The sequence below is a fragment of the Mobula birostris genome, chromosome 7 (genome assembly GCF_030028105.1).
Source record: "Mobula birostris isolate sMobBir1 chromosome 7, sMobBir1.hap1, whole genome shotgun sequence".
NCBI classification, from domain to species: domain Eukaryota; kingdom Metazoa; phylum Chordata; class Chondrichthyes; order Myliobatiformes; family Myliobatidae; genus Mobula; species Mobula birostris.
In genome coordinates this window covers 58,154,049-58,180,391 of record NC_092376.1, presented here as the reverse complement: position 1 = coordinate 58,180,391, position 26,343 = coordinate 58,154,049, and the positions used below count along the sequence as shown (strand labels likewise).

The 26,343-nt window shown below is 40.8% G+C and overlaps 1 protein-coding gene across 1 annotated transcript in view; it reads left to right on the top strand.

The window, feature by feature from the left end:
- Positions 1 to 26,343, top strand: part of slc9a2 (solute carrier family 9 member 2) — a 102,428-nt gene that overhangs the window by 63,730 nt on the left and 12,355 nt on the right. The window contains exons 6-10 of the mRNA XM_072263226.1: positions 6,553 to 6,642; positions 13,684 to 13,754; positions 17,173 to 17,334; positions 18,167 to 18,263; positions 23,364 to 23,486. Coding sequence (XP_072119327.1) covers positions 6,553 to 6,642; positions 13,684 to 13,754; positions 17,173 to 17,334; positions 18,167 to 18,263; positions 23,364 to 23,486 — 543 coding nt within the window. The remainder of the gene's footprint in view (positions 1 to 6,552; positions 6,643 to 13,683; positions 13,755 to 17,172; positions 17,335 to 18,166; positions 18,264 to 23,363; positions 23,487 to 26,343) is intronic.

The following is a 26,343-nucleotide window of genomic DNA, read 5'->3' as shown; positions in this document are numbered from 1 at the left end:
GTGCCACCGCTGTCAAGCATCCTTCTGTGATTTCAGTTTGGTCTAGAATTGCATTTTGCATTTGAGATGACTTTCCAGAGGCCGTACCTGAACCTTTTGTATTTAACTTGGTTGCCCACCTGAGCACCACTGACCAGGCCCTCAGCATATTGTAGATCTCTTGGTTAATCTAGGGCTTCTGGTTGGGAAAGACTCTGAATTATTTTGTGGAGACACACTCATTCACAACTGATTTTACAAAGTCTATGATGACTGTGGTGTATTCATTCAGCTCCTTAGGTGAGTCTTTGAACATGGCCTAATCTACTGACTCAAAGCAGTCCTTTCCTCTTCCTCCTATGACTACCTCTCCATGACTCTTACTGATGGACCCTTGCTCTTTAGCTTTGCCTGTATGCAGGTAGGTGGAGGATAGCCCGCTGATCAAATTTCCCAAAATGTGGTCTAGGAATGGAACAGTAGGCATTCTTTCTGGTAATGTAGCAGTGGTTGAGTGTGTTGGGTCCCCTGGTGCTGCAGGTGATATGTTGATGTTAATTGGGCAGAGATTTCTTCAATCAAGTTTGATTGAAGGCAATGATCTGAAAGGTGTTGGGGTAAGCTGTTTCCTGTTTGCTCATTGCAGCACTCAATACATTGAGCGATTGCTCAGTCTGTGGCAATATGTAAACTGTGATCAGGATTATGGAGGAGAATTTTCTCTGTAAGTGATATGGATCGCACTTAATCATCAGACGTTTCAGATCAGAAGGACAAGAGGGCGACGTCTGAGCACCACAAAGAGTTTATCAGGAAGCACAGACTCTCACCTTTTGCCCTCTTTCAATATCCTGCCAGTTACATCATCGGGACCTGATGCCTTGCGAGTGTTTACACTCTGGATCAATGTTCTGACAATGGTCTTTGAGACAGAGATCACAGGGTTGCCAGATGCCATGGGGATTTGCACCAGTGTGATTTTATTCTCTCTTTCAAAGCAAGCATAAAAGTTGTTGAACTCATTGGGGAGTGAGGTATCACTGCCATTCGTGATGTTATGTTTCACTTTATAGGAAACAATGGTTTGCAAACCTGCCACAGCTGTCACACATCCAATTGTGTCCAACTTTACATGAAATTGTCTTTTTACTCTCACTATGGCCTTCCATAACCTGTTCCTGAATTTCTTGTAGGGTTCTGGAGCACTGGTCTTGAACACCACAGATCTAGACGGCGAATGTCCTGGTTTACCAGGCCTTCTGGTTTGGGTATGTTCTCGAAGGCACAGACTCATCCATCCAGGTCTTGATGAAGTTGGTGATGACTGTGCATATTAATTCAGATCTGAAGATGAGTCCCTGAATATGGTCATGTCCAACAATTTCAAAGCAGTTTTATAAACACTCCTCTCCCTCCCTTGAACATTCCTTCACCATCAGGTTTTACGATCAGCCTATATGGCCTCAGCCTATGTACTGGGAGCAGATGTATAGCCAGTTGATCAAACTGTGGGATGGCATGGTCAGTGTTCTTAATGATGGTGTAACACTGATCGAGTGTGTTGGCTCCTCTTGTTGCACAGGTATGCTGATTGTAGGTAGTCTGAAACTTCAAACTGGCCTAGTTGAAATTGCCTGAAATGGCTGAGCAGGCATCAGGATGCTTTGTGTCATGTTTGCTGATCATCGTGCTTGATGCCAGCTTGATATTTGCTGATGGAACCAGGATAACAGCAGGAAATATCTTGGCAGATAAAATGGGTGTCACTTGACTGCTGATGTTGCAGGTCAGGGGAGGAAGACTGAGAAAGAGCAGCCACATCTGTGCATGATGATGAATAAATCATGAAGCCAACACCAGCACCTCTGCCAGTACCTGACACTGCTATCTGGTCCATAGGGTGGATGGTGGATAGAATAGGAGGTTGGAGACAGGAAGATGGATGGCTTTGTGCTCAAACTGGCTGAGATATGACACGTCTATAAGAGGGCTGTGGCCAATTGATGACATTAAAGAAATATTCCTTTATGGTGACAGTGAAGGAATAGAGAGAATTTCTTAGTGTGTGGGGACAATAAATTGGAATGATGGAGTAAATTGTGTGCAGTGGCTACAAGTGCAGGTTAACATCTGAGCATTCTCCAGTAGGTAATTCTGATAACTCAATTTTCTCACCGCCTTTGAGTCAAGTTAGGCGTACATAGGAACAGTCTTTACCTACTGTATGAATGGTGCTCCAACAGTAATTTCAATGGCCATCAATATTCAATAGTACGCCATCTACCATTCTCTGTGTTTACTTCCCCCATCAACAAATTGTCAGATGTGTGTACCATCTTCAAGCTGCACTGCAGCAACTTATAAGAACTTCTTCAAGAGTTCTTGCCGAAGAGCTTTGGCCCAAAATATCGACTGTACTTTTGTCCATAGATGCTGCCTGGCCTGCTGAGTTCCTCCAGCATTTTGTGTGTGTTGCTTGGATTTCCAGCATTTGCAGAATTTCTCTTGTTTGTGTCAAGAGATCTCACACATCAGGAACCTCAACTACATAGTAGGACAAAAACAATATATGCAAGAGAACAGGTCCACCTGCAGGCTCCTGTTAAAATCACTTGGTGCCCCTTTGTCTCTGCTGGGGCTAAAAGCTCAGAATTCCTTTCCCTAATGACACTGTGGGTGGGAGAGTCACTTTCGGTGCAAGGTCCACAACAGTTCAATAGCTCATCACAACTTTCTCAAGTGCAATTAAGGAATAAATGATTTAGCAAAATTTGTAATGGATTTCACTGAGGTGATCAACACTGAGCATGAGAAATGTAATTATAAGGTTAGGAAATGCATCTATTGAATCCTCTCTCCCCATCTCTGTCCATATCCAGTAAAATGTCTTACATGCAGTTTTCAGAAGTGAATGAAATGCTCTACACAGGGATCGAACCGATCTCTATACAAGTGTAATGCCCTGGTTCATATCTTTACTGTTATGCTGTAGGTATTTCATTTAGCAGCTGTGTAAGAGTTGTTTGTTCTGCTTTCAGCCTGTTTGGGTTATTGGTGAAGATAAGGGATGATGTGGAACGTGTGCCATCCAATTAGTAGGAGGTTTTTCTTGGTGAGGGACAAAAAGGTTGGTCTTGGGCTTTTGATCGAGAGGAGATGAACGGGTCGTAGCATACGATCTGATGGGAGACTCGTTTGTTCGAGTTGGGATTGCGAGAGATGTTCGAAAGGTGGTGTGTGTTTTCACATTGACCGAGGGCCCAGCGTATGAGTGACAGAGAAGTTCAAGATGAGATCCAACTTGTGCACACTTAACTGTTTAATTAAAATAGGCCCTTTTCTTTGTAATTCTTTACTAACCCTTTAGTTAAGGTTCATAAATATAATTCCTCTAACCGTATGCAATGTACTGTCTGCTATTTCGTGGCATTAATTTGTAATCGGGTAGCGAATTATGCAGCATCCACACAAACGGGAGTTTAGGGAAGTCTCACACCTTTGGCAGGGCCAGTGATTGCCTTCCTCAGAATTACGCCGCTGTGGAAGCCAGCTCTGTTCAATCCCAGTGTGGAGCATTTCATTCACTTCTGAAAACTGCATGTAAGACGGTTTTTTATTGGATATGGACAGATGGGGAGAAAGAATTGGATGAGATGGCTCTTAAAATTAGTACTGGACTATTCAGGATGATCCCTAACAAAGAGTAGCAGTAATCTAGAGATCTAAATTCAAAGCAAATGATAGATCATTTTAACATGTTTTGGGACCAAGATGGAGATGGAGTTAAGACACAGAACAATTATTTGTTGATCCAACTGAATCTGACAGGGTTGTATTTGTTTTCTTCTTCCTATCTAATGCCTGTTTTACAATTTGGAATGTAGAAATTGTGAAATTATGTTACTTTTAACAGGACTATTTGATGATGGGACACTGAAAAGTTTGGGGATCATCAGTATGATATTTTATTGTAAGGAAACTTTTTCTTCTGTTGATTAAATCTCTGTTGTGGTTTCAATTGATCAGCTGTGGATGACGATGGTAAAAGCAGATTTTATTAAACATTCATAACTGCCTCAACAGCACTTCTTCAGTAGGTCGTGATTCTCATAAGAGCCAGAATGGGTAAAGATGCAAAAGGGAGGAGGTGTTGAAGAGATAATTTAGGGAGCTAGGCAGAAAGCTGAAAAGCAGGATCTCCTGGGTAGTAATCTGTGGATTATTGCCTATATCATGTGGCAGTGAGGGTAAGAATAGGGTGATTTTGGCAAATGAATGTGTGGCTGAAGAACTTGTGCAGGGGATGAGGCTTCAGATTTCAGGATCATTGGGATCTCTTCTGGGGAAGATATGTCTCGTACAAAGGGGCTGGGTTACACCCGAACCTGAGGGGGGCCAATATCTGTGTGGGCATGTTTGCTAGAATTTTTGGGGAGTGTTCAATCCAATTTGGCTGTGTGATAGGGTTGAGGATGGGCAGTTGGTATACAAGCAGAAACAGTGAGACAGTCAGGAAGGACAGGCAGATGATAGGGCAAATTTGCAGTCAATAGGATGAGTTGCATTGAAATAGGGGGATAAAAACAAAGAAGAGTGACAAGTGCAGGACTGAAGGTATTGTATTTGAATGTAGGCAGTGTACAGAATAAGGTAGATGATTTTGAAGCACAGTTAAAGATTGGCAGGTATGACATTGTGGGCATCACTGAGTTGTGCCTGAAAGAAGATTATAATCGGGAGCTTCACATCCAAGGATACACATTGTATTGAAAGGACAGGCTGGTAGGCAGAGAGGGAGGTGTGGCTTTATTGGTAAAAAACTAAATCAAATCCTTAGAAAGAGGTGACATAGGATCACAAGGTATAGAACCACGATGAATAAAGTTAAGGAACTGCAAGAAAAGAAAGACCCTGATGGGAGTTACATACAGGCCTCTGAATACGGGCTACAAATTACAATGGAAATCAGTGTTGGGAAGTGTATGGTCATGCCCTTTTGATTGAGGAATAAAAGCTTAGACTATTTTCTAAATGAGGAGAAAATTCAAAATCCGAAGTGCAGGATCCGCTGAAGGTTAACTTACAGAATGAGGCAGCGGTGAGGAAGGCAAATGCAACGTTAGCACATATTTTGAGAGGACTAGAATATAAAATCAAGGATGTAATGCTGAGGCTTTATAAGGCACTGGTAAAGTATTGTGAGCAGTTTTGGGCCCATTATTTAAGAAATGATGTGCTGATATTGGGTCAGTGTCAGAAGAGGTTCACAAGAATGATTCTGGGAATGAAAGGGTTTATTATATGAGGAGAGTTTAATGACCGTGGGACTGTATTTGCTGGAGTTCTGAATATAGAAACATAGAAGTATAGAAAACATACAGCATAATACAGGCCCTTCGGCCCACAAAGCTGGCCGAACATGTCCCTACCTTAGATCTACCTAGGCTTTACCCATTGCCCTCTATTTTTCTAAGTCCATGCAGCCATCCAGGAGTCTCTTAAAAGACCCTGTCGTTTCCACCTCTACCACCGCTGCCGGCAGCCGATTCCATGCACTCATCACTCTCTGCGTAAAAATACTTACCCCTGACATCTCCTCTGTACCTACTTCCAAGCACCTTAAAACTATACCCTCTCGTGCTAGCTATTTCAGCCCTGGGGAAAAGCCTCTGACTATCCACACGATCAATGCCTCTCATTATCTTCTACACCTCTATCAGATCACCTCTCATTCTCATAAAGAAGGATCTCATTGAAACCTATTGAATGTTGAAAGGCCTAGAAAGCGTGGATTGGAGAGGATGTTTCCTATGGTGGGGGAGTTTAACCTCAGAATAGAGGAACATCCAATTAGAATGGAGATGAGGTAGAATTTCTTTAGCTAGAGTGTGGAGAATTTGTGGAATTTATTGCCACAGGTGGCTGTGGAGGCTAGGGCATTGAGTGTATTTAGGGCGGAGGTTGATAGGGTCTTGATTAGAAGGTGTAAAAGGTTACAGGGAGAAAGCAGGAGAATGGGTTTGAGAGGGAAGTGAATCAGCCATGGTGAAATTGCGGTGCAGACTCGATGGGTCGAATGGCCTAATTCTGTTCCTATGTCTTATGGTCTTAGTATGGTCTAGCCCAGTACTGTAATTACTTGTGATATTCCTGCTTTAGTTTAATTTATGTGGAATTAAATTCTATGGCAACATTGGTAGGATATAAGCTTGTGTTATTGGATCAATGGCCTGGTATCCAGAATACTGGGACAGGAATTTGCTGTCACATTCATAAAACTGAAGGATTGAAAACCATTTTGGACAACATTTTACTTCTGCAATAAAAACTTCTGGTATAAAACTTGGTCCTATTTATATGTTCAACATTTGAGATAGTAACTTGTGCATTGATTTCACTGTTGAAATTCAGTTCTGTTGGTTTTTGATTTCAGAAGTCAAGTTCAAAGTGTATATATTAATCCACTTGTCATTAACACACTATGGATTTCTACCTCTTAACGTTTAAAGTTTTAAACTCCCCAAGTAAAGTTGTCAGAAGTACAATTTTGAACTTTTTTTTTTCACTTTTCAGGGAATGACTATCCGTCCATTAGTTGCGTTCTTGGAGGTTAAAAAATCAAATAAAAAACAGCCAACAGTGAGCCAAGAGATTCACATTCGAGTAAGTAGCTTGTATCAGTTATTGCTGTTCATGAGTATTATAACTTTGCAAGTATGTAGTAGCAATTTGTAACAGATTTTCCAAAATACCCTACTCAAGTACAGTGGATTCTGTTTAATTGGGACTAGTACACATTGGCCCAATTAGGTGGCTGCTTCAGTTAGCCAAAGTTTCATTGAATTAGTTAAAAAGTTATTTAAAAAAAAAAGAAACTAAATTTCAGTGAATAACAATTATGTATTTAAATGACACACGGAACAAATTGGAACACTACTAATACTTCTACAATGCTATAAAACTATTTATTAGTTCCTAATTGTTATTGATGGAAGAATTCATCTAGTCTATGCCCTGGTACTCCTTTGACTGTAAATGAACAAAATCAGTGCAGACACCTACTGCAGATATAGGACATCCTTTATACAATACTATTTTTTCCATTGTATCTTCCAAATTTTACTTTCCATTGTATCATTCCAAATGATTGTGGATACCTTAAAATCCATTGTAGTTCCTAACTTGTTAAAGTAGTGAAATCATTTCATTTTCACTCCCAGCTGTTTCTGGCATCATCAAGCCTGAATGCTTGAAACCACAGTAAACAAAACGGTTCCGATTTATCTTACTGCTTATTTCTTGGCAACTATCAATGATGAAAATCACTGCTTTTTGAACACAAATGTTGCAACTGTCATTATTTAAAACTCTTCACTCCAAGCATGCCGTAGTGTCTAATGGCTATGCAAGTGCATGTATCTGACACTAGTTAGGAACTGTTCAGGAGCACTCTCCTTTCCTAATTAAGCAGCATAATGTCCCAAATAAACAAAGAGAATATTGGCTATTTTCTCGAGTAGTTTTCTTTTTCTTTAAGAGTTGTCCCAAATAAGCAGCTGGCCCGATTGATCGATGGCCCAGTTAACTGGAATCCACTGTATATGGGAATACCCATGGCAATCCTGGGATGATTTAAAAATTGGATTCAAAAATCCAATTGAAGATGGGCATTTTTAAAGAAACAATTGTCTGTGATCTTCAGTTATATTCTTTACACAATGCTGATCCATCATGGGTAAAGCCCTCCCCAATATTGAGCACATCTACCTGAAGCATTGTTGCAGGAAAGTAGCATCCATCATCAGGGACCCCCATCACCCAGGTCATACTCTTTTTCTCACTGCTGCCATCAGGTAGTAGGTACTGTACATGAGCCTCAACATTCACACCACCAGGTCCAGAAAGAATTATTAACCTTCAACCATCAGGCTCATGAACCAGAGGGAATAACTTCGCTCAACCTCACTTGCCCATCACTGAACTGTTCCCACAACTTAGGGATTCATTTTCAAGAACTCTTCATCTCATGTTCTTGATAATTATTGCTTACTTATTTAATATTATTCTTTTATTTCTCTTTTTTATTTGCACAGTTTGTTGTCCATCCTTTTAGGTGCAGTCTTTCATTGATTCTATTATGATTATTGGAGTTGCTGTGTATGCCCACAAGAAAATGAATCTCAGGGTTGTATACGGTGACATATATGTACTTTGATAATAAATTTACTTTGATCTTTGAACTCTGAGCTCGAAAGCCCCACCTTTCTTGCTTTGACTCCTGGACTATATGACTAGAAACATAGAAAATCTACAGCACAATACAGGCCCTTCAGCCCACAATGCTGTGTCGAACATGTACTTACTTTAGAAATTACCTAGGGTTGCCCATAGCCCTCTATTTTCCTAAGCTCCACGTACCTATCTAAGAGCTACTTAAAACATCCTATTGTATTTGCGTCCACCACAGTCATCGCCAGCCCATTCCACACATTCACCACTCTTGGTGTAAAAAAAAAACTTGCCCTTGACATCCCCTCTGTACCTACTTCCAAGCCCCTTAAAACTGTGTCCTCTCATATTAGCCATTTCAGCCCTGGGGAAAAAGCCTCTGACTATCCACACGATCAATGCCTCTTGTCATCTTATACACCTCTATCAGGTCACCTCTCATCCTCTGTCACTCCAAGGAGAAAAGGCCAACTTCACTCAACCTATTTTCCTAAGGCATGCTCGCCAATCCAGGCAATATCCTTGTAAATCTCCTCTGCACCCTTTCTATAGTTTCCACATCCTTCCTGCAGTAGGTGACCAGAACTGAGCATACTACTTCAAGTGGACCAGGGTTCTATACAGCTGTAAGATTACCTCTAGGCTCTTGAACTCAATCCCACAGCTGATGAAGGCCAATGCCTTCTGAACCACACAGTCAACCTTGTGCAACAGCTTTGAGTGTCCTATGGACACAGACCCCAAGATCCCTCTGATCCTCCGCACTGCCAAGAGTCTTACCATTAGTGCTATATTCTCCCATCATATTTGACCTACCAAAATGAACTACCTCATGCTTATCTGGGTTGAACTCTATCTGCAACTTCTCAGCCCAGTTTTGCATCCTATCAATATGCTGCTGTAACCTCTTACAACCCTCCACACTATCCACAACACCCGCAACCTTTGTGTCATCAGCAAATTTACTAACCCATCCCTCCACTTCCTCATTCAGGTCATTTATAAAACTTACTAAAATAAGGGGTCCCAGGACAGATCCCTGAGGTACACCACTGGTCACCAACCTCCATGCAGAATATGACTCATCTACAACCATCTTTGCCTTCTGTGGGCAAGCCAGTTCTGGATCCACAAAGCAAGGTCCTCTTGGATTGCATACCTCCTTACTTTCTCAATCTTATCAAATGCCTTGCCGAAATCCATATATACTACATCTACTGCTCTACCTTCATCAACGTGTTTAGTCACAACCTCAAAAAATTCTATCAGGCTCGTAAGGCACGACCTGCCCTTGACAAAGACATGCTGACTATTCCTAATCATATTATGCCTCTCCAAATGTTCATAAATCCTGCCTCTTAGGATCTTCTCCATCAACTTACCAACCACTGAAGTAAGGCTCACTAGTCTATAATTTCCTGAGTGATCTCTACTCCCTCCCTTGAATAAGGGAACACCATCTGCAACCATCCAATCCTCCGGAACCTCTCCTGTCCCCATTGATGATGCAATGATCATTGCCAGAGGCTCAGCAATCTCCTCTCTCACCTCTCACAGTAGCCTGGGGTATATCTCGTTCAGTCCCAGTGACTTATCCAACTTGCTGCTTTCCAAAAGTTCCAGCACATCCTCTTTCTTAAGGTCTATATGCTCAAGCTTTTCAGTCTGCTGTAAGTCACCCCTACAATTGCCAAGGTCATTTTCTGTAGTGAATACCGAAGCAAAGTATTCATTAAGTAGCTCCACAATCTCCTCCAGTTCTATACACACTTTTCCACTTCCACTGGTCCTATTCTCTTATGTCTTATCCTCTTGCTCGTCACATACTTGTAGAATGCCTTGGGGTTTTCCTTAATCCTGTTTGCCAAGGCCTACTCATATTTCCTTCTTGCTCCCCTAATTTCATTCTTAAGCTCCTTCCTGCTAGCCTTATAATTTTCTAGATCTCTATCATTACCCAGTTTTTTGAACCTTTTGTAAGTTTTTTATTTCTTGACTAGATTTTCAACAGCCTTTATACACCACAGTTCCTGCACTCTACCATCCTTTCCCTGTCTCATTGGAACGTACCTATGCAGAACACCACGCAAATATCCCCTGAAGATTTGCCACATTTCTGCTGTAGATTTCCCTGAAAACGTCAATTCCCAATTTATGCTTCCAAGTTCCTGCCTGATAGCTTCATATTTCCCCTTACTCCACTTAAATGCTTTGTTAACTTGTCTGTTCCTATCCCTCTCTAATGCTTTGGTAAAGGAGGTAGAATTATGATCACTGTCTCCAAAATGCTCTCCTACTGAGAGATCTGACACTTGACCAGGTTCATTTCCCAATACCAGATCAAGTACAGCCTCTCCTCTTGTAGGTTTATCTACATATTGTATTAGGAAACCTTCCTGAACACACCTAACAAACTCCAGCCCATCTAAACCCCTCGATCTAGAGAGATGCCAATCAATATTGGGGAAATTAAAATCTCCCATCACGACAACCCTGTTAATATTGTATCTTTCCAGAATCTGTCTCCCTATCTGCTCCTCAGTGTCCCTGTTACTATTGGGTGATCTATAAAAAAGCACCCAGTAGAGTTATTGACCCCTTGCTCTTCCTAACTTCCACCCACAGAGACTCAGTAGACAATCCTTCCATGACTTCCTCCTTTTCTGCAGCCATGACACTATCTCTGATCAGTAGTACCACATCCCCACCTCTTTTGCCTCCCTCTCTGTCCTTTCTGAAACATATAAAGCCTAGCACTCGAAGTAGCTATTCCTGCCCCTGAGCCATCCTAGTCTCTGCAATGGCCACAACATCATAGCTCCAAGTACTGATCCACACTCTAAGTTCATCCGCTTTGTTCATGATACTCCTTGCATTAAAATAGATACACCTCAAACCAGCAGTCTGAGCATATCCCTTCTCCTTCACCTGCCTATCCTTCCTCTCACACTGTCTACAAGTTTTCTCGATTTGTGAGCCAACCGTCCCTTCCTCCGTCTCTTCAGTTCAGTTCAACCCCCCAGCAATTCTAGTTTAAACTCTCCCCAATAGCCTTGGCAAATCTCCCTGCCAGGATATTGGTCCCCCTTGGATTCAAGTGCAACCCGTCCTTTTTGTACAGGTCACGCCTGCCCAAAATGAGGTCCCAATGATCCAGAAATCTGAATCCCTGCCCCCTGCTCCATCCCTTAGTGACGCATTTATCCTCCACCTCACTCTATTCCTAGACTTGATGGGTGTTATGTGTACAATGGCTCTCTTTTCCTTTTTGAGCTCCCATTGCTGTGATTTATCCTAATCATCACCACCTCTTCGATTTCTGTGCACTTGCTCCCATGTGTTTCTCTGGGTCTGATTCTTAAATAGGTAACTTGAAAAACTTTTGGTTTGTTCCAGATTTTTCATTGGAAAACCTGCTCTACTTCATCAACTTCATTCCCTTCTTTGACCACTGTTGTCTGTTAAATTTAATGGCTTTTCCACAATGACATAGTTCAAGTTCAAGTTTATTGTCTTTCAGCTATACACATGTATACTGATAAATGAAACAACGTTCTCCTGGGAACAAGGTGTACAACACAGTACAAATAACTCACATACAATACATAAAGATATTACCACTAATAAATTAACAAATAATATGATGCATTTATGATACAAGTTTAAAGAGTATACAGTATAATGCTACTGACGCTTCGTACGTGATGAGAGCTGGTACAAGGGAGTACATGGCATGGGGGGAGAAGTTGTTTCCTATCTGAACAGTATTGTCATGGTACTTCCAGCCTATTGGTAGAGGGTCAAAGAGATTGTTGGACAGTTGGGAAGGATCATTGACTATGTTAAGAGCCCTGTGTATGCAGCACTCCTGGTAGACATTTCGGATGGACAGAAGAGACTCCAATGATTCACAGCAGTCCTTGCAATCCTTTGATGGGTATTTTGGTCATGTGTCTTGCAATTCCCATACCAGACGATGATGCAGCTGGTCAGGACACTCTAAGTGGTTTTCTTGTAAAAACTGATTAGAATGGGGTGGGGGGGGCATAGTGGGGGTTGTGAGTTTCACCTAACTCAGTCTTCTCAGGATGTGGAAATGCTGCAGTGCGTTTTTGACTAAAGAGATGGTGTTGAGGGACCAGATGACACTGTCCATTATAAGCACTCCCAGAAACTTGGTGCTCCTAACTCTTCGCATGGAGGAGCAATTTATGTGCAGTGAGGAGTGGTCAGCCTGCACCTTCCTAAAGCACATCTCTGTCCTAACTCAGCAGTTCCATTACTTCACTGTAGTGTCATTGTTCTGTTCAGCACAGACATGGGCCCCTCAAGTCTATGCCCTCTAATTTTAGACTCCCTACACTAGGAAAAACACTTTGACCATCTGCCTTATCTCTGCCCCTCATAATTTTATAAATCTCTCAGTTCACCCTTCAGTCTCTCCTATGTTCTAGTAAGAATAAACAGATACTATCCTCTCTCTCTCCTTACAACTACAGCTCCATAAACCATGAAACATCCTGGTGGAATTGTTCTGTCCTCTTCCTAATGCTACCGTGTCTTTCCTGTACTAGGGTAACCAGAACTGTATACATACTCGCTGTAAGTGCAACCTGAACCATGTTCTGTAAAGCTATGATGTGATATACTGACTTTGTTACTCACTGTCTCAGCCTAGGAAGGGAAGCAAGCCAATTGCCTTGTTCATTACCCTACCCAACTTATCTCCATACTCGATCATTCTTGGGTAGTTCACATGATTTGCACAATCTTCACTTTATTTCCTGATTTCCAATCCCTCAAGTACGTGTTTACATGTTTAGCTCCCACTGTGGCCTCACATTTTCACCTGTCTGAAGTCTCTTTCAACTGCATCACTTCATCTAACCGCAGCCCTGCCTGTCTTCAACCCTTGATTTCTCTCACCACTGGCAACCTTCAGCTAATTGGACTGCACACCATTGAATCCTCTCCACCTCTGACTTCCCTTCATTCAGTCAGGGTTTCCTGAAAGTCACGTCTTTAATCAAGATAACAATCAATTCCCCTAATCTGTCTTTGCTCTTAATGTTCATTTGATTCTTGGGTCAAAAAGGTGGCAATAGTTATTCTATTCTTAATGTTATACGATGCTGATGGTTAATAACCATTCTGGAAGTGTGCAAAAACACCAATTAACTTCCTTTATCTTGAGAAAGTATAAGCTGAAACCTCAACGTCAAGTCAGCTTTTGCACATCTGTGCCTCAATCAACAGAAGAGATTTGAGCACATGAAGGAATATTCAATGTAGTTCAGGGCTCCACTATTATTTTAAGTTTGAAAATATCACTCTTCTCATTGTAATCAATTCACAGTATTGCAGTACTCTTGCGCATTCCAGCACAAAACTAATCTAGTTGTTTTCTTTTAAAAACGCAAGACCCGCAGGGGGAAAAAATGGTATTTTAATTCTAAATCTCATTTCCATGTCTAGCTTTTTGACCATGTGTTGGCCGGAGTTGAGGATGTCTGTGGACAATGGAGTCACTACTACTTGAGAGACAAGTATGAATATTGCCTCATTTTTGTTATTTGTAAAAAGCAAATGCCTTTGAAATAATTTTTAAAACATTATTGTTTTACATGTGTAACTTTTTAGTCCAATTATCCTTCCATCAACCTAGCTACCAAATAAATTCTGCTGGTTTTAGTTTTAATTTGTAAATTAATCACTAATCCATTTGCACAATATTTATATGATAAATATGTGTTTACAGTTGCTGTCATAATTTAGAAACAAGGGAGGGGGGAGGAAATGTATATAAGTATACATTTATATACAAGATATATAGATATGATATATATATATATAAAGATGGCTTTCCTTGAGGAAAAGTAGCAATAAACTAAACTGTACATGTAAAGCAAAACCAAACTACAGCTACTAGGAATCTGAAATAGTAAAAATAGGTGATATAAAAACTCAGCAGATCAGGTTGCATCTATGGAGAAAAATGCTTGATGTCCAGATCAATAATCATCAGATTAGTTCAAATACCTACTTTTCCATGTGAGCATATGAGAGTGGGAGAAACAAAACTGATGGACTTGTCTTGCTCATCGTCCATCATGTGATGATGTATTATGGAATAGCTACAATAATTAATTGCATTACATTTGTCACTTTGCATGAAGAGACATGTTCTTTAATATCATTTACGACATTGGTTGTATGGGCCGAGATTCCCATTTGGGTCATATTTATCCATTCCAGTTTGAAGGTAATGATATTGTACTTGTTGCAGACTGTCACATGCAATGTTTCTGTTCCTTGCTGCTGTACAATGTATGAATACTCATTGATACAAGCAGAGGCTTTAGAGAAATGAGGCTCAATTGCAGTAAACCACCACCAAAAAAAAAAATTTTATTTTGCTACAAGCACACCTAAACCTTACCAGGTGTTGTCATCAATGTACGTCACCTACTTGATAAAAACCCAGCTGAGAACCCATTAACGTCACCACTTCGTAATATGTTTACAAATGCATATACACGAGAAGAAGTTATGGTTTATATGTGTGTTGGAACAATTAGATGTTTATCAAAGCTCTGTGCTTCGGCTTGAAGTGAGTGCCGTAGTCACTGTTATGAAGTTAGCACACCATATAAGTTTCCTCAGGAACATGTGTCCAAGTATAGATATTATCTCTGTCTATGGTTCAATTCCTGTATGTTTGCTCTCATTAGTCACTGTCAACAAGAAATGAGACAAAGGGGGCAACAGTTCCGGATCATTGCAACACACGCAAAATGGTGGGGTAACTCCGCGGGTCTGGAGGGTAATGAGCAGTTGGTGTTTTAGTCTGAGTTCCAGGTCATTGTGTTTTGTTCGTGCATCATCATTGATGAACACCTCGACACCATTAGTAGTTTTTACGAGGTCAAGTTGCTAACTCAACACTCAACCCGGTACGGATGGAAAGCGTGCCTGGGAGCTGCTCGACTAGATTCGAACTCAGGAACCTTCGCTCCCGGAGTCCGGCACTGATGTCACTGCGCCACCAGCTGGTTTGATGGTGTCAAGACTAGCGCTTGATTTGGATTTAAGTGAGGGAGAGTTGCGCAGTGTCAGCCTCACTCTCTCTTCCCAATGTGTTTTGTACCGATTGCTGCAACAACAGAGCTTAGGTGCGTTCACTTAGATAAAATGGTGTTGAGTTAACTCTACAATTAATTAACACATATAATGAAGGAGAGCAAGGCATAATTCAGGAAATGATTAGGCAAAAGCTCACATCAGTAACAAACATTTAAATAGCCTGGACTATCCACATGATATTCAAAGGACAAGCAGCTTCTCAGTTATGTTAGGATGTAACTACATATGCTATTTTTAAAATACTGACTACTAGAGAGAGTTCACTTGAACTGTAAAGAAAAAGAAATAAATAGTTAACCATAGGCATGAGACTCTGCTGGTGCTGTAAATCCTGACCAACACACACAAGATGCTGGAGGAGCTCAGCAAGTCAGACAGAATCTATGAAAAGGAATAAACAATTGACATTTTGGGCCAGGACCTTCATCAGGACCGAAAAGGAGGGGGGCAAAGTCAGAATAAGAAGTTGGCGGAGGGGAAGGAGTACAAACTGGTGGGTGAAAGATGAGGGGGAAGGCGGGTAGGTGGGGCAGTGCTGTATGAAGTAAGAAACTGGGAGCAGATAGGTGGATAAGGTAGAGGACTGAAGAGGAAGAATGGCATGGTGGCCTAGCAGTCAGTGTAACACTTTACAGTGCCAGCGATCAGGGTTTAATTCTTGCCGCTGTCTGTAAGTAGTGTTTATGTTCTCCCTGTAACCATGTGGATCTCCTCCTAGATTCAAAAGGTTAGTAAGTGGTGGGCATGCTAGGTTGGTGCTGGAAGCATGCGACACCTGTGGGTTGCCCCCAGCACACCCTTGGACCATGTTGGTCATTGATACAAATGGCGCATTTCACTGTATGTTTCAATATTTAGATGTTCACATAACTAATAAAGCTGATCTTATCTTTAAGAATATAATAGGAGAGGGCAGTGGATCATGGAAGGAAGGGAAGGAGGAGGGGAACCCAATGAAGGTGATGGGCAGGTGCACCAAAGAGAAGGGGTAACAAGAATGAGGAATGGGAGAAGAGGAATGCAAGGAAGGGGTTAGAAATTACCGGAAGCTAGAGAAATGAATGTTGGAGTCTATTGAGACAGAATGTGAGCTGTTGCTCCTCCAACCTGAGTTTGGCCTTATCATCAGAAACAAAAAGTGCAGTTGCTCAACACCTTTTCAATGCCCTTGATGTTGGGTAATTTTAAATTGTTTGTTCATCCTATCCTTCTCAACAGTGTGCTAAAGCACGCCTGGGTTCACAGTCCATGATGAATTAATGTGGCAAACACTCAGAGCTCCAGGACCTGTATTTGGTTTATTGAAAGTTCTTGCACCACATGGAGGTGTGCACAATACACTTCTGATCAAATATGTCATCCAGAGACATCATAGATTTACTGCACCAAAGCTTTTTCAGCAGTGATGTTGTTGACATTTTGGTTAGTCTCTTCTGTTTTATTTGCCTTGCATTGTGTATGAAACATGCTCCCACGATGAATGCTGGCTCTCTCTGCTACAGGAGAGCACAGGCTGCTGGGTAAGGGAGGTCAATAAATCCATTTTATATGGGTTATTTTAAAAGGGTGGTTATAGTAATTAGGGTACTTTTGTTCTTGAACCATTCTGCTCTTAAAAACTATTACTCAAACTTTCTTCAAAACCATCCCTTCTAGATGGAAAACGAGGGTGTGCATGCGGTATCACGAAAGAAAGGAATCCAAGATGCCCTGTACATCGGTAAAATATAAAATGCATCAGCTCATCGTTGCTGGTAAACAATGTAAATTGCTGTGCTTCATGCACTCATTAATACATTTGATCTTGGACTTTATTTCTAGAGCCAGGAAGTTTGATCACAGTTATTTGGCAAAGCTTTTGATACGGGGTAATGAACCAAAGAACAGTATTGTTGCTCTATATAAGAAATTGGAATTGAAGCAGGCCATTGAGATGGCTGAATCAGGTCAACTCAGCAAGGTGTCGTCATCTGCCTCCCTGTTGTAAGTAAAATATTTAATTTCACTGTTAACTCAGAAGTTAAAAATACTGTTGTTTATTTAACTTTATGTCTTATATGCACTTTATGTCAACTTGTACCTCTACAGAATATTTTAATGTTACTTTATGTGCTGTGTATGGTATATATGTACTATGTTTTCCACCTTGGTCCCAGAAAAACATTGCTTTGTTTAACTGTATATATGTGAGCTGTTGAGACAATGAACTTGAATGTGCTTAGTCTAAATTTGTAACTAAACAACTAAAACTGGAATTAGTTCTGTCAAGTGTGAGCTTAAGGGTGTTCCCAAGTGCACGAACTCAGAACAGTGCTGATATTAGAGGAAATAAGGTACAAGTAGTGCATTGTTTCAAATGAGTTTTGGCTCAATGCATTAAATTAACTAAGTCTGAATTTTAAGGGTAGGAATTTTGGAGCAGAGGAAAGAATATGATTTTTGAATCTTTTAAAATTGGGTTAGATTAATTTTATCATGAAATTGTCACTCTATTAATTTTCATTCAGTTTTCACCAGCACCCTTTGCTTGTCATGCGCTTTCATTTACCACTCCTTACACTACGTGAAAGTGTGCACACTTCTGATCAAATGTCATACTTTGATATCATATGCATACCGCACCAATTTTTGTAGTGGTGATGCAGTGAAGAATAAAATTTTTTTGAGAGTTACTTTTTATCTCATCACTGAATTGCTTGATAGATTGATAAGCAATATTTGTTTTCAGATAAGGTTTTGAGAGGTTTTTTTTACTTGATTGTAAGTAAAATATCAAAACTAACTGGGTTGTGGTTTATTTTATCTGAATTTCCAGGGGTAAAAAACCTAACGAAGTTAGAAGTCTCTCACCTGAAGAACTGAAGAATATGAAAGAAATTTTAGCTAAAAATCTGTATCGGACAAGGCAGAGGGTACGTTCAATTATCTGCGGTGGCTGCTGAATACCAAATAAAACTTCACATAAATTGAGCCTGTGAATGTTGGGATAATACACTGCTTTTTTCCTGTAGTATTCCCAGAGTCGTTACAAGTTGATTTTATAATTGTTCTCGCTTTGAATTGTTCCTCACAGTGAGCCATGTTCTTTGTACCGCTTCTGTGCTCTGACATCAGGTGATTTTACTTCAAGAAATCTTCTGCAAAATGCTCACAAGTTGTAGATCATGCTGGCATTACTACCTTTATTGCCTGTGATGAATTTCATAAGAGACATTTCCTTGTTAGTCCAGAATTCTGTGTTTGTGTGGGTTGCAGAACCTTTTGTCCTTTTTGATTGGTAAAGGTTTATGAACTGGGAGTGATAACTCCTTTAGCTTGTTGAATTTTTGCATTATTTGAGAACATAACATAAGAAATAGGAGCAGGAGTAGGCCATCTGGCCCATCGAGCCTGCCCCGCCATTCAATAAGATCATGGCTGATCTGTCCGTAAACTCAGTTCCATCTACCTGCCTTTTCCCTATAACCCTTAATTCCCTTACTATGTAAAAACCGACCTAACTGTTTCTTTAATATATTTAGTGAAGAAGCCTCAACTGCTTCCCTGGGCAGAGAATTCCACAGATTCACCACTCTCTGGGAAAATCAGTTTCTCCTCATCTCTGTCCTAAATCTTCTCCCCTGAATCTTGAGGCAATGCCCCCTAGTTCTAGTCTCATCTACCAATGGAAACAACTTTCCTACTTCTATCTTATCTATCCCTTTCAAAATTTTGTGTGTTTCTATAAGATCCCCTCTCATTCTTCTGAACTCCAGAGAGTATAGTCCCAGGCGACTCAATTTCTCCTCGTAGGTTAACCCCTATTTAGTTATGCAAACACAAGGAATTCTGCAGATGCTGGAAGTTCAAGCAACACACATCAAAGTTGCTGGTGAACGCAACAAGCCAGGCGGCATCTCTAGGAAGAGGTACAGTCGACATTTCAGGACGAGGCCCTTCGTCCTGAAACGTCGACTGTACCTCTTCCTAGAGATGCTGCCTGGCCTGCTGCGTTCACCAGCAACTTTGATGTGTGTCCCTCTTTAGTTATTTTGTTTTTAATTAGAAAACTTTGTCAATACATTTTGCAACATTTAATCAAAGCCTTTTTCCTGAAAATTTTCAGTTTACCTCATAACTTTTGGCAAATAATTAATTAGTGTTTTTCAATACTTTAAACCTCTTCTATTTTGAACCCAACAACAGTTTGGAGAACAGACCTAACAGAAGATCTAATAAGCCTGCAGACATAAATGTGTGCAGCATCCATGCACTGGAACTACTTATATTCCTGAAACTAGTAAAATAGAAACAAGTATGTTGGACATGCAAAAACTAAAGATGCTGGAATATGGAGCAATGAAAAAATAGCTGTTGGAGGAACTCTGCAGGCTGAGCAGCATCTGTGGCAGGCATGGAATTGTCGGAGTTTCAGGTCAAAACCCTGCATCAAGACTGACAATAGCTTCGACCAGAATCGTTGACAATTCCCTTCCCCACACAGATGTTTCTGGACCCACTGATTTCCTCCAGCAGTTTGTCTGCTGCTGTAGATGTTATTCAATAATGAAGTCAGTAACTCAAGCTTCATTCTGAGACTCCCAATGCTACAGAACTAAATGTTTTCTGTTCAGAAGGTCCTGGCTGATAGTAAGTGCCCTACATGCGAAAAAAATTACTAAAGTGAAATAAAATCATCATGTCTGAGGTGAGCAGTTGAAAAGGCACCACATTAGAAAATGTAGAATGTCAGTCTGTGCTATGTGCTAGATGAGTTAGATGCTAAGTTAAAGGGCAGGGCCTCTAAGGTTGTGATCTCAGGATTGCTACCTGTACCACATGCTAATGAGACCAGAACTAGGAAGATTAGATGTGGCTAAGAGGTTGGTGTAGGAGAGGGGGCATAAGACTCTTGGATCATTAGGCTCTCTTCTAGGGAAGGTGGGTCCTGTACAGATGGAACATTTGCACCTGAACTGGAGCGGGACTAATATCCTAGCAGGAAGGTTTGTTAATGCTCTGTGGAGGGGTTTAAACTAGAGTTGCAGGGGGATGGGAACCAGAGTGCCAGAAACTAGTAAAATAGAAACAAGTATGTTGGACATGCAAAACTAAAGATGCTGGAATATGGAGCAATGAAAAAATAGCTGTTGGAGGAACTCTGCAGGCTGAGCAGCATCTGTGGCAGGCATGGAATTGTCGGAGTTTCAGGTCAAAACAGGTTGTGGAGGCAGATGTTGGTAAGACGTCAGACAAAATTAGGAATCAAACGTTGGAGTATGGTGCAACTAGTGTCCTGAGCTGTGTGTATTTCAATGTGAGAAGTATCGTAGTTAGGGCGGATAATAATGCTGAAGACGAGGTAGCTGGTTTGCAAACAGAGGAAATTTGTAGTGAGGGGAGGCTTTTGATAGGGTAAAATTGCAGTCAACAGGATAAGTTGCAACATAAAAGGCAGACTAAATCGAAAAGGGTGAATACAGATTGAAGGTGTTACATTTGAATGCGTGCAGTATACAGAATAATGTAGATGAACTTATAACACAGTTGCAGATTGGCATGTGTGATATTGTAGGCATAATAGCTGGGAGCTTAATGTCCAAAGATACACATTGTATCGAAAGGACAGGCAGGAAGGCAGAGGGGATGGCATTGCTCCGTTGGGAAAAAAAAATGAATGCAAATCATTAGAAAGAGATGACATAGGGTCGAAAGGTATTGAATCATTGTGGATAGAGCTAAAGATTAGAGAGTTTAAGGTAAAAGAACCTTTGCGGACAAGTGATCATAATGCGATCAAATTCCCTCTGAAATTTGAGAAGGAGAAGCTAAAGTCAGATGGATCAGTACTACAGTGAAGTAAAGAGAATTATAGAGGCATGAGAGAGGAGTTGATTGGAAAAGGACCCTGGCAGGGATGATGGCAGAGCAGCGATGACTGGAATTTCTGGAAACAATTTGGAAGGCACGGGATATGTACCTCCAAAAAAGGAAGAAATATTCTAAAGGCAAGATGACACAACTGTGACTAAGAAGAGTAGTCAAAGCCAAAATAAAAGCTAAAGAGAGGGTGCATAATAGAACAAAGGTTAGTGGGAAGTTAGAGGATTCGGAAGCTTTTAAAAACCAACAGAAGACAACTAAAAGGCTATTAAATATGGAATATGAAAGTAAGCTAGCCAGTAATATTGAAGAGGATACCAAAAGTTTCTTCAGATACATAAAGTGTAAAAGAGAGGTGAGAGCGGATATTGGACAGCTGAAAAATGATGCTGGAGAGGTAGCAATGTGGGACAAGGAAATAGCGGGTGAACTCAATAAGTACATTATTTTGCATCAAGTCTTCACTATGGAAGACACTAGCAGTATGGTGGATGTTGGAGGTGTCAAGGGTCGTGAAGTGTGTGAAGTTACCATTACTAGAGGGAAGTTTCTTTGGAATCTGAAAGGTCTGAAGGTAGATAAGTTACCTGGACCAGATGGTGTTGTCACCTCAGGGTTCTGGAGGAGGTGACTGAACAGATTGTGGAGGCATTAGTAATGATCTTAGAGGAATCACTAAATTCTGGAATGGTTCTGGAAGACCAGAAAATTGCAAATGTCCCTCCACTCTTGAAGAAGGGAGAGAGGAAGAAGAAAGGAAGGGCGAGTTAGTCTGTCCTCAATGGTTGGGAAGATGTTGGAGTCGATTATTGAGGATGGGTCTCAGGAAGCACAAGATAAAATTGGCCATAGTCAGCTTGGTTTCCTCACTGGAAAATCTTGCCTGACAAATCTGTTGGAATTCTTTGAAGAAATAACAAGCAGTATAGCAAAGGAGAATTGGTTGACGTTGAGTATTGGGATTTTCAGAAGGCTTTTGACAAAGTGCCACACATCAGGCTGCTTAAGGCCGAGGTTGATAGACTCTTGACTGGTCAGGGCATGAAGAAACATAGAGAGCAGGCAGGAAATGGGGCTGAGAGGAAAACTGGATCAGCCATGATGAAATGGAGCAGACTTGATAGGCCAAATGGTCTATTTCTGCTCCCACATCTTATAGTCTTATGTTCTTAATCAATGCTTTCATTTTCTTTCTTTGGAAATCTGACCTACTCTTTTTTTGAAAAATGTTTATCTAGAAATTTTGTACAATAAAAATAATAGTTTATTTTGGTAATGCCAATTTAACTCCTCTGCATAAGAAAAAAAATCTGTGACCAAATAAACATTTGGAAAGGTGTTAAGGTGATTTAAATACAGGTTCCCAACAGGTCAAACATTTTAATAATGTAGGGGGAGCTCGGAAGGTTGAGCAGCACCTGTGGAGAGAAAAAAATTGCTGATGTTTTAGGTGAAGATTGGCCTAGTAAACAGTCATTCTGGGCAGAGACCCTTGAGTCCAGATGAAAGGTCTTGGCCCAAAGCATCAACTGTTTATTCCTCATCATAGGTGCTGCCTGACATGCTGATTTCCTCCAGCATTTTCTGTGTGTTACTCTTTTCCAGCATCTGCATGCTTATGTAATGCCTTGTGTCTATGAATAGTAGGATGTTTCACATAGGAGCAGCTAATTTCATTTCACCTGGAGATAACCTATTCTAAGTAAAACCAAGTTGTCTATGATTAGTGGTGAATAAAAGAATCCATTTTCTAGGTTAAGGTTTTTTCAACTCTAGTAATTTCACAACATGAACTGCATCTGCGTTAAGTGTTACAGACTATAAAATGAGCATTGCACATTTTTCTGCAGCTGTCATGTACCATTTAAAAAATATATATCAACTATAAATGATAAATTGCTCAGCATGGCACTTTAGACTCTTGCAACTGAATGTGTACATACAACATCTCAGCAACTGATTTAATAATTTACGCCATTAATCTCAAGCATTAGTAGTCTTACCTTTTTCTGAATACATCTCAGGAAAGAGCACTGCCAAGGACATGCAGTATTCAACCCACTGACCCATAATTGTAATGAAAATTAATACCAGATTTCTTCTCTGTGCACTAATTGATATTTATGTACCATGAAATTTTTGAATTACAGACACCATCGTACAACCGGCACAGTCTACCAAGAGAGGCCAATGAGAATCAGGTTAAGGAAATCTTAATCCGGCGACATGGCAGCCTACGGGAGAGTATGCGGAAGACTACCAGAGCCAGGCAGGTGTGTCCTTGAAAATGCTGCATTATGGTTTATTCATTCAGCATTGTATGCCAAACAGGCCATGGTGGCAAAACCTAGGAAGTTATAAATTATTTTTGAAACTTGACTTTAAGTGGAAATTAAATGGTACAATTTCCTAGTTGGTTCTACCCTGATTATGAATCCTGATAAGTGGAAGTCCAAAATGCATGTTAATTGCACAGAGTTGAGTGTATTTTGTATAATACTTTATTCTTGATGTTGAAAAAAACAATATTTAAAATTATAATTCTCAGAAATGTAAATTACTGGGTGTTATGATAATCAGAATAAGGAACAAAGAAATTACTTTTGGTGACTTATATAATCTTTCAAACATCTATTATTTAAAAAGAAACAGTGCTAGGGAGTTTTTTAATCAATGGGATAATCTTCATAATGTTATACAATTCTGGCATGAAGTGTTAGATAGTACATTAAATTTGGCAGAACATCTAAAATGAAATCTTAGCAAGAAGTGATACAAGATCATAAGATTAGAATCCTAATGGATACAGTTAAGACACTTCAACGATAAAAGTCCTTGATTGGAGTCATATACAGGCCCTTGAATAGTAGCCATGATGTGGGGTACAAATTACAAGAAAAGATGGGAAAGGCATGTAGGAAAAATTGTATTACAGTGGTCAAGGGGGACTTCAATACAGATAGAATTGGGAAAACTAGGCTACTGCTGGATTTCAAGAGAAAGAATTTGTAGAATGCTGAAGAGATGGCTTTTTAGAGCCACTAGTGATTGAGCCCACTAGGGAAAAGACAATTATGGATTTAGTGTGGTACTGGTTTGGATTTGATTAGCAAACATAAGGGAAAGGAACCCTTAGGAGGCAGTGATCACAACATAATAGAATTTATTCTGCAATTTGAGAGGGAGAAGTAAAATTGGATGTATTGGTATAGCAGATGAATGAAGGTAACTACAGGAGAATGAGGGAGGAGCTGACCAAATTGGAAGATGCAGGCTCATTTCATCCCAAAGTAGAAGAAGCATTCTAAAGCAGGGGGTTCCCAACCTGGGGTTCACTGACACCTTGTTTAATGGTATTAATCCATGGCCTAAAAAAGATTGGAAACCCCTGTTCTGAAGGGAAGATGAAGCAACCATGGTTGACAATGGAAATCAAAGACAGTATAAAAGCTAAAGAAAGCATACAATGGAAACCCTTTACTGGGCGTCTCTAGAAACACGGCTGGTTAGCTCCTCGCTAAGAAGTCAATGGACTCAGTGGTGATAAAGCCACCTTTCTCAAACTACATATGTCTAGGGTTGATATGACTTGGGTCCCACTGACCAGGAGAACCAGGATGTCTTAACTACCCACCTCCAATCTGGGTGAATACTGTCTAAATGCTGCCCTCTTGCAATTACCCGACGGCAAGAAATACCAGATCGTACACCACATACAATTATAAAGAAAGTATATTTACAAATTTCAGCTTTATTGAACAGTTAGCAGGAAAAAGAAAATAAGAAAAAATAAAAAGGACCCTTTGCAGTTAACCCAATCTAAATGTGCACCTAAGTTGGAGCTCATCTTGAAGTTTTCTTTAACTCACGTGCTGGACTCAGTCTGTGTGAAAGCACACACCACTTCCCAGATTGTTGTTCAAAATCTTTCTTGAACAAATGGCCTCTCCCACAGGAGTGTTGGTCCTTCCTCCTTGAAGCTATTCATTTGTGCAACAGGGAAATCATTCACAGCCATCTTTCCTTCTGACTTCTCCCAGCTCCTGAAAAAGAGACCTCAACCCACACCAGTGTCAGTCACAAAATCCTGTCCACCCAGCGTTCTCTAGAACCTTCTCCCAATTCCTCTATCCTGATTGGCTGACACAACATTCCTAAATTGAACAACATAGCCCCTTATCCCTAGCTCAAACCCAAACATGTTAAAATCAGAACAAACTGCACTTCAGAACTGCTAAAATGAAATACCCACAGCATAACAGTAAAAATTTTAACCAGGGCATTACACTCGCTCCCCCCCACCAGAAGTAGTCACACCCTCATGACTTTGAAATTCGTCAACCCATCAATAATACAATTTTCAAAGGAGTTTTGTGATGGCAGGACTTCCAATCCATTTGTGAATTGTAGTGCCATATCTCACTAGGGGGATAGACACAACACTCTGTTCCCCCGGTGTGTCATAGCCCAGCCTATCAGGAAGTTTCCTGACTCTTTGAGACCTCTTTATCCTATCTTCAGCTCCTCCAGCTTCAACCACTCCTTGTGACCCTTCCTGTCTACTAGAGGATGCCTCCCCCGTCTATCACTCGTGTCTTTCGTGACTCAGGTCCCCCTGCTCCATGACTGAACTTAACTACCTTAAATTTAAGATGGTGCTGCCAAACATCTTCAACCTCCACTTGTGCTAACCAGCGAGACCTTTCTCCCAAAGGGGTGTCCTTGGTCACTCTAATAATGCGGCAAGTACTCCTGTAGAAACCAACATCAGCCTCGTCAGTAGAAAATGCATTTTGCGACCCAGCGTCTCAGTTAATCTCCTTTTTCCTTCCTCGGACATTCCGGCAAATTTGGGGGTTCCTGTCACTCTAGCTACTCCTCCAGGATGTAACATGATAGGTTTAGACTGGGCACGCCACACAGTTTCTTGTTTCTGCTCATCATCCTGCATAGGAGAAACCTGCATCTTCTCCAAGGCAACTCTGAACACGGTGAATGGACAAGGTTTTCTTCTTGCATTCTCCCACAAGCCCTTTAAGCTCCCTACTAGTCTCAGTTTTCTCATATTACCTGAGCTCTGCCATTTATCCAGTAACTGAGACATCTGCTCAGCCCAAGCCTCATATTCTT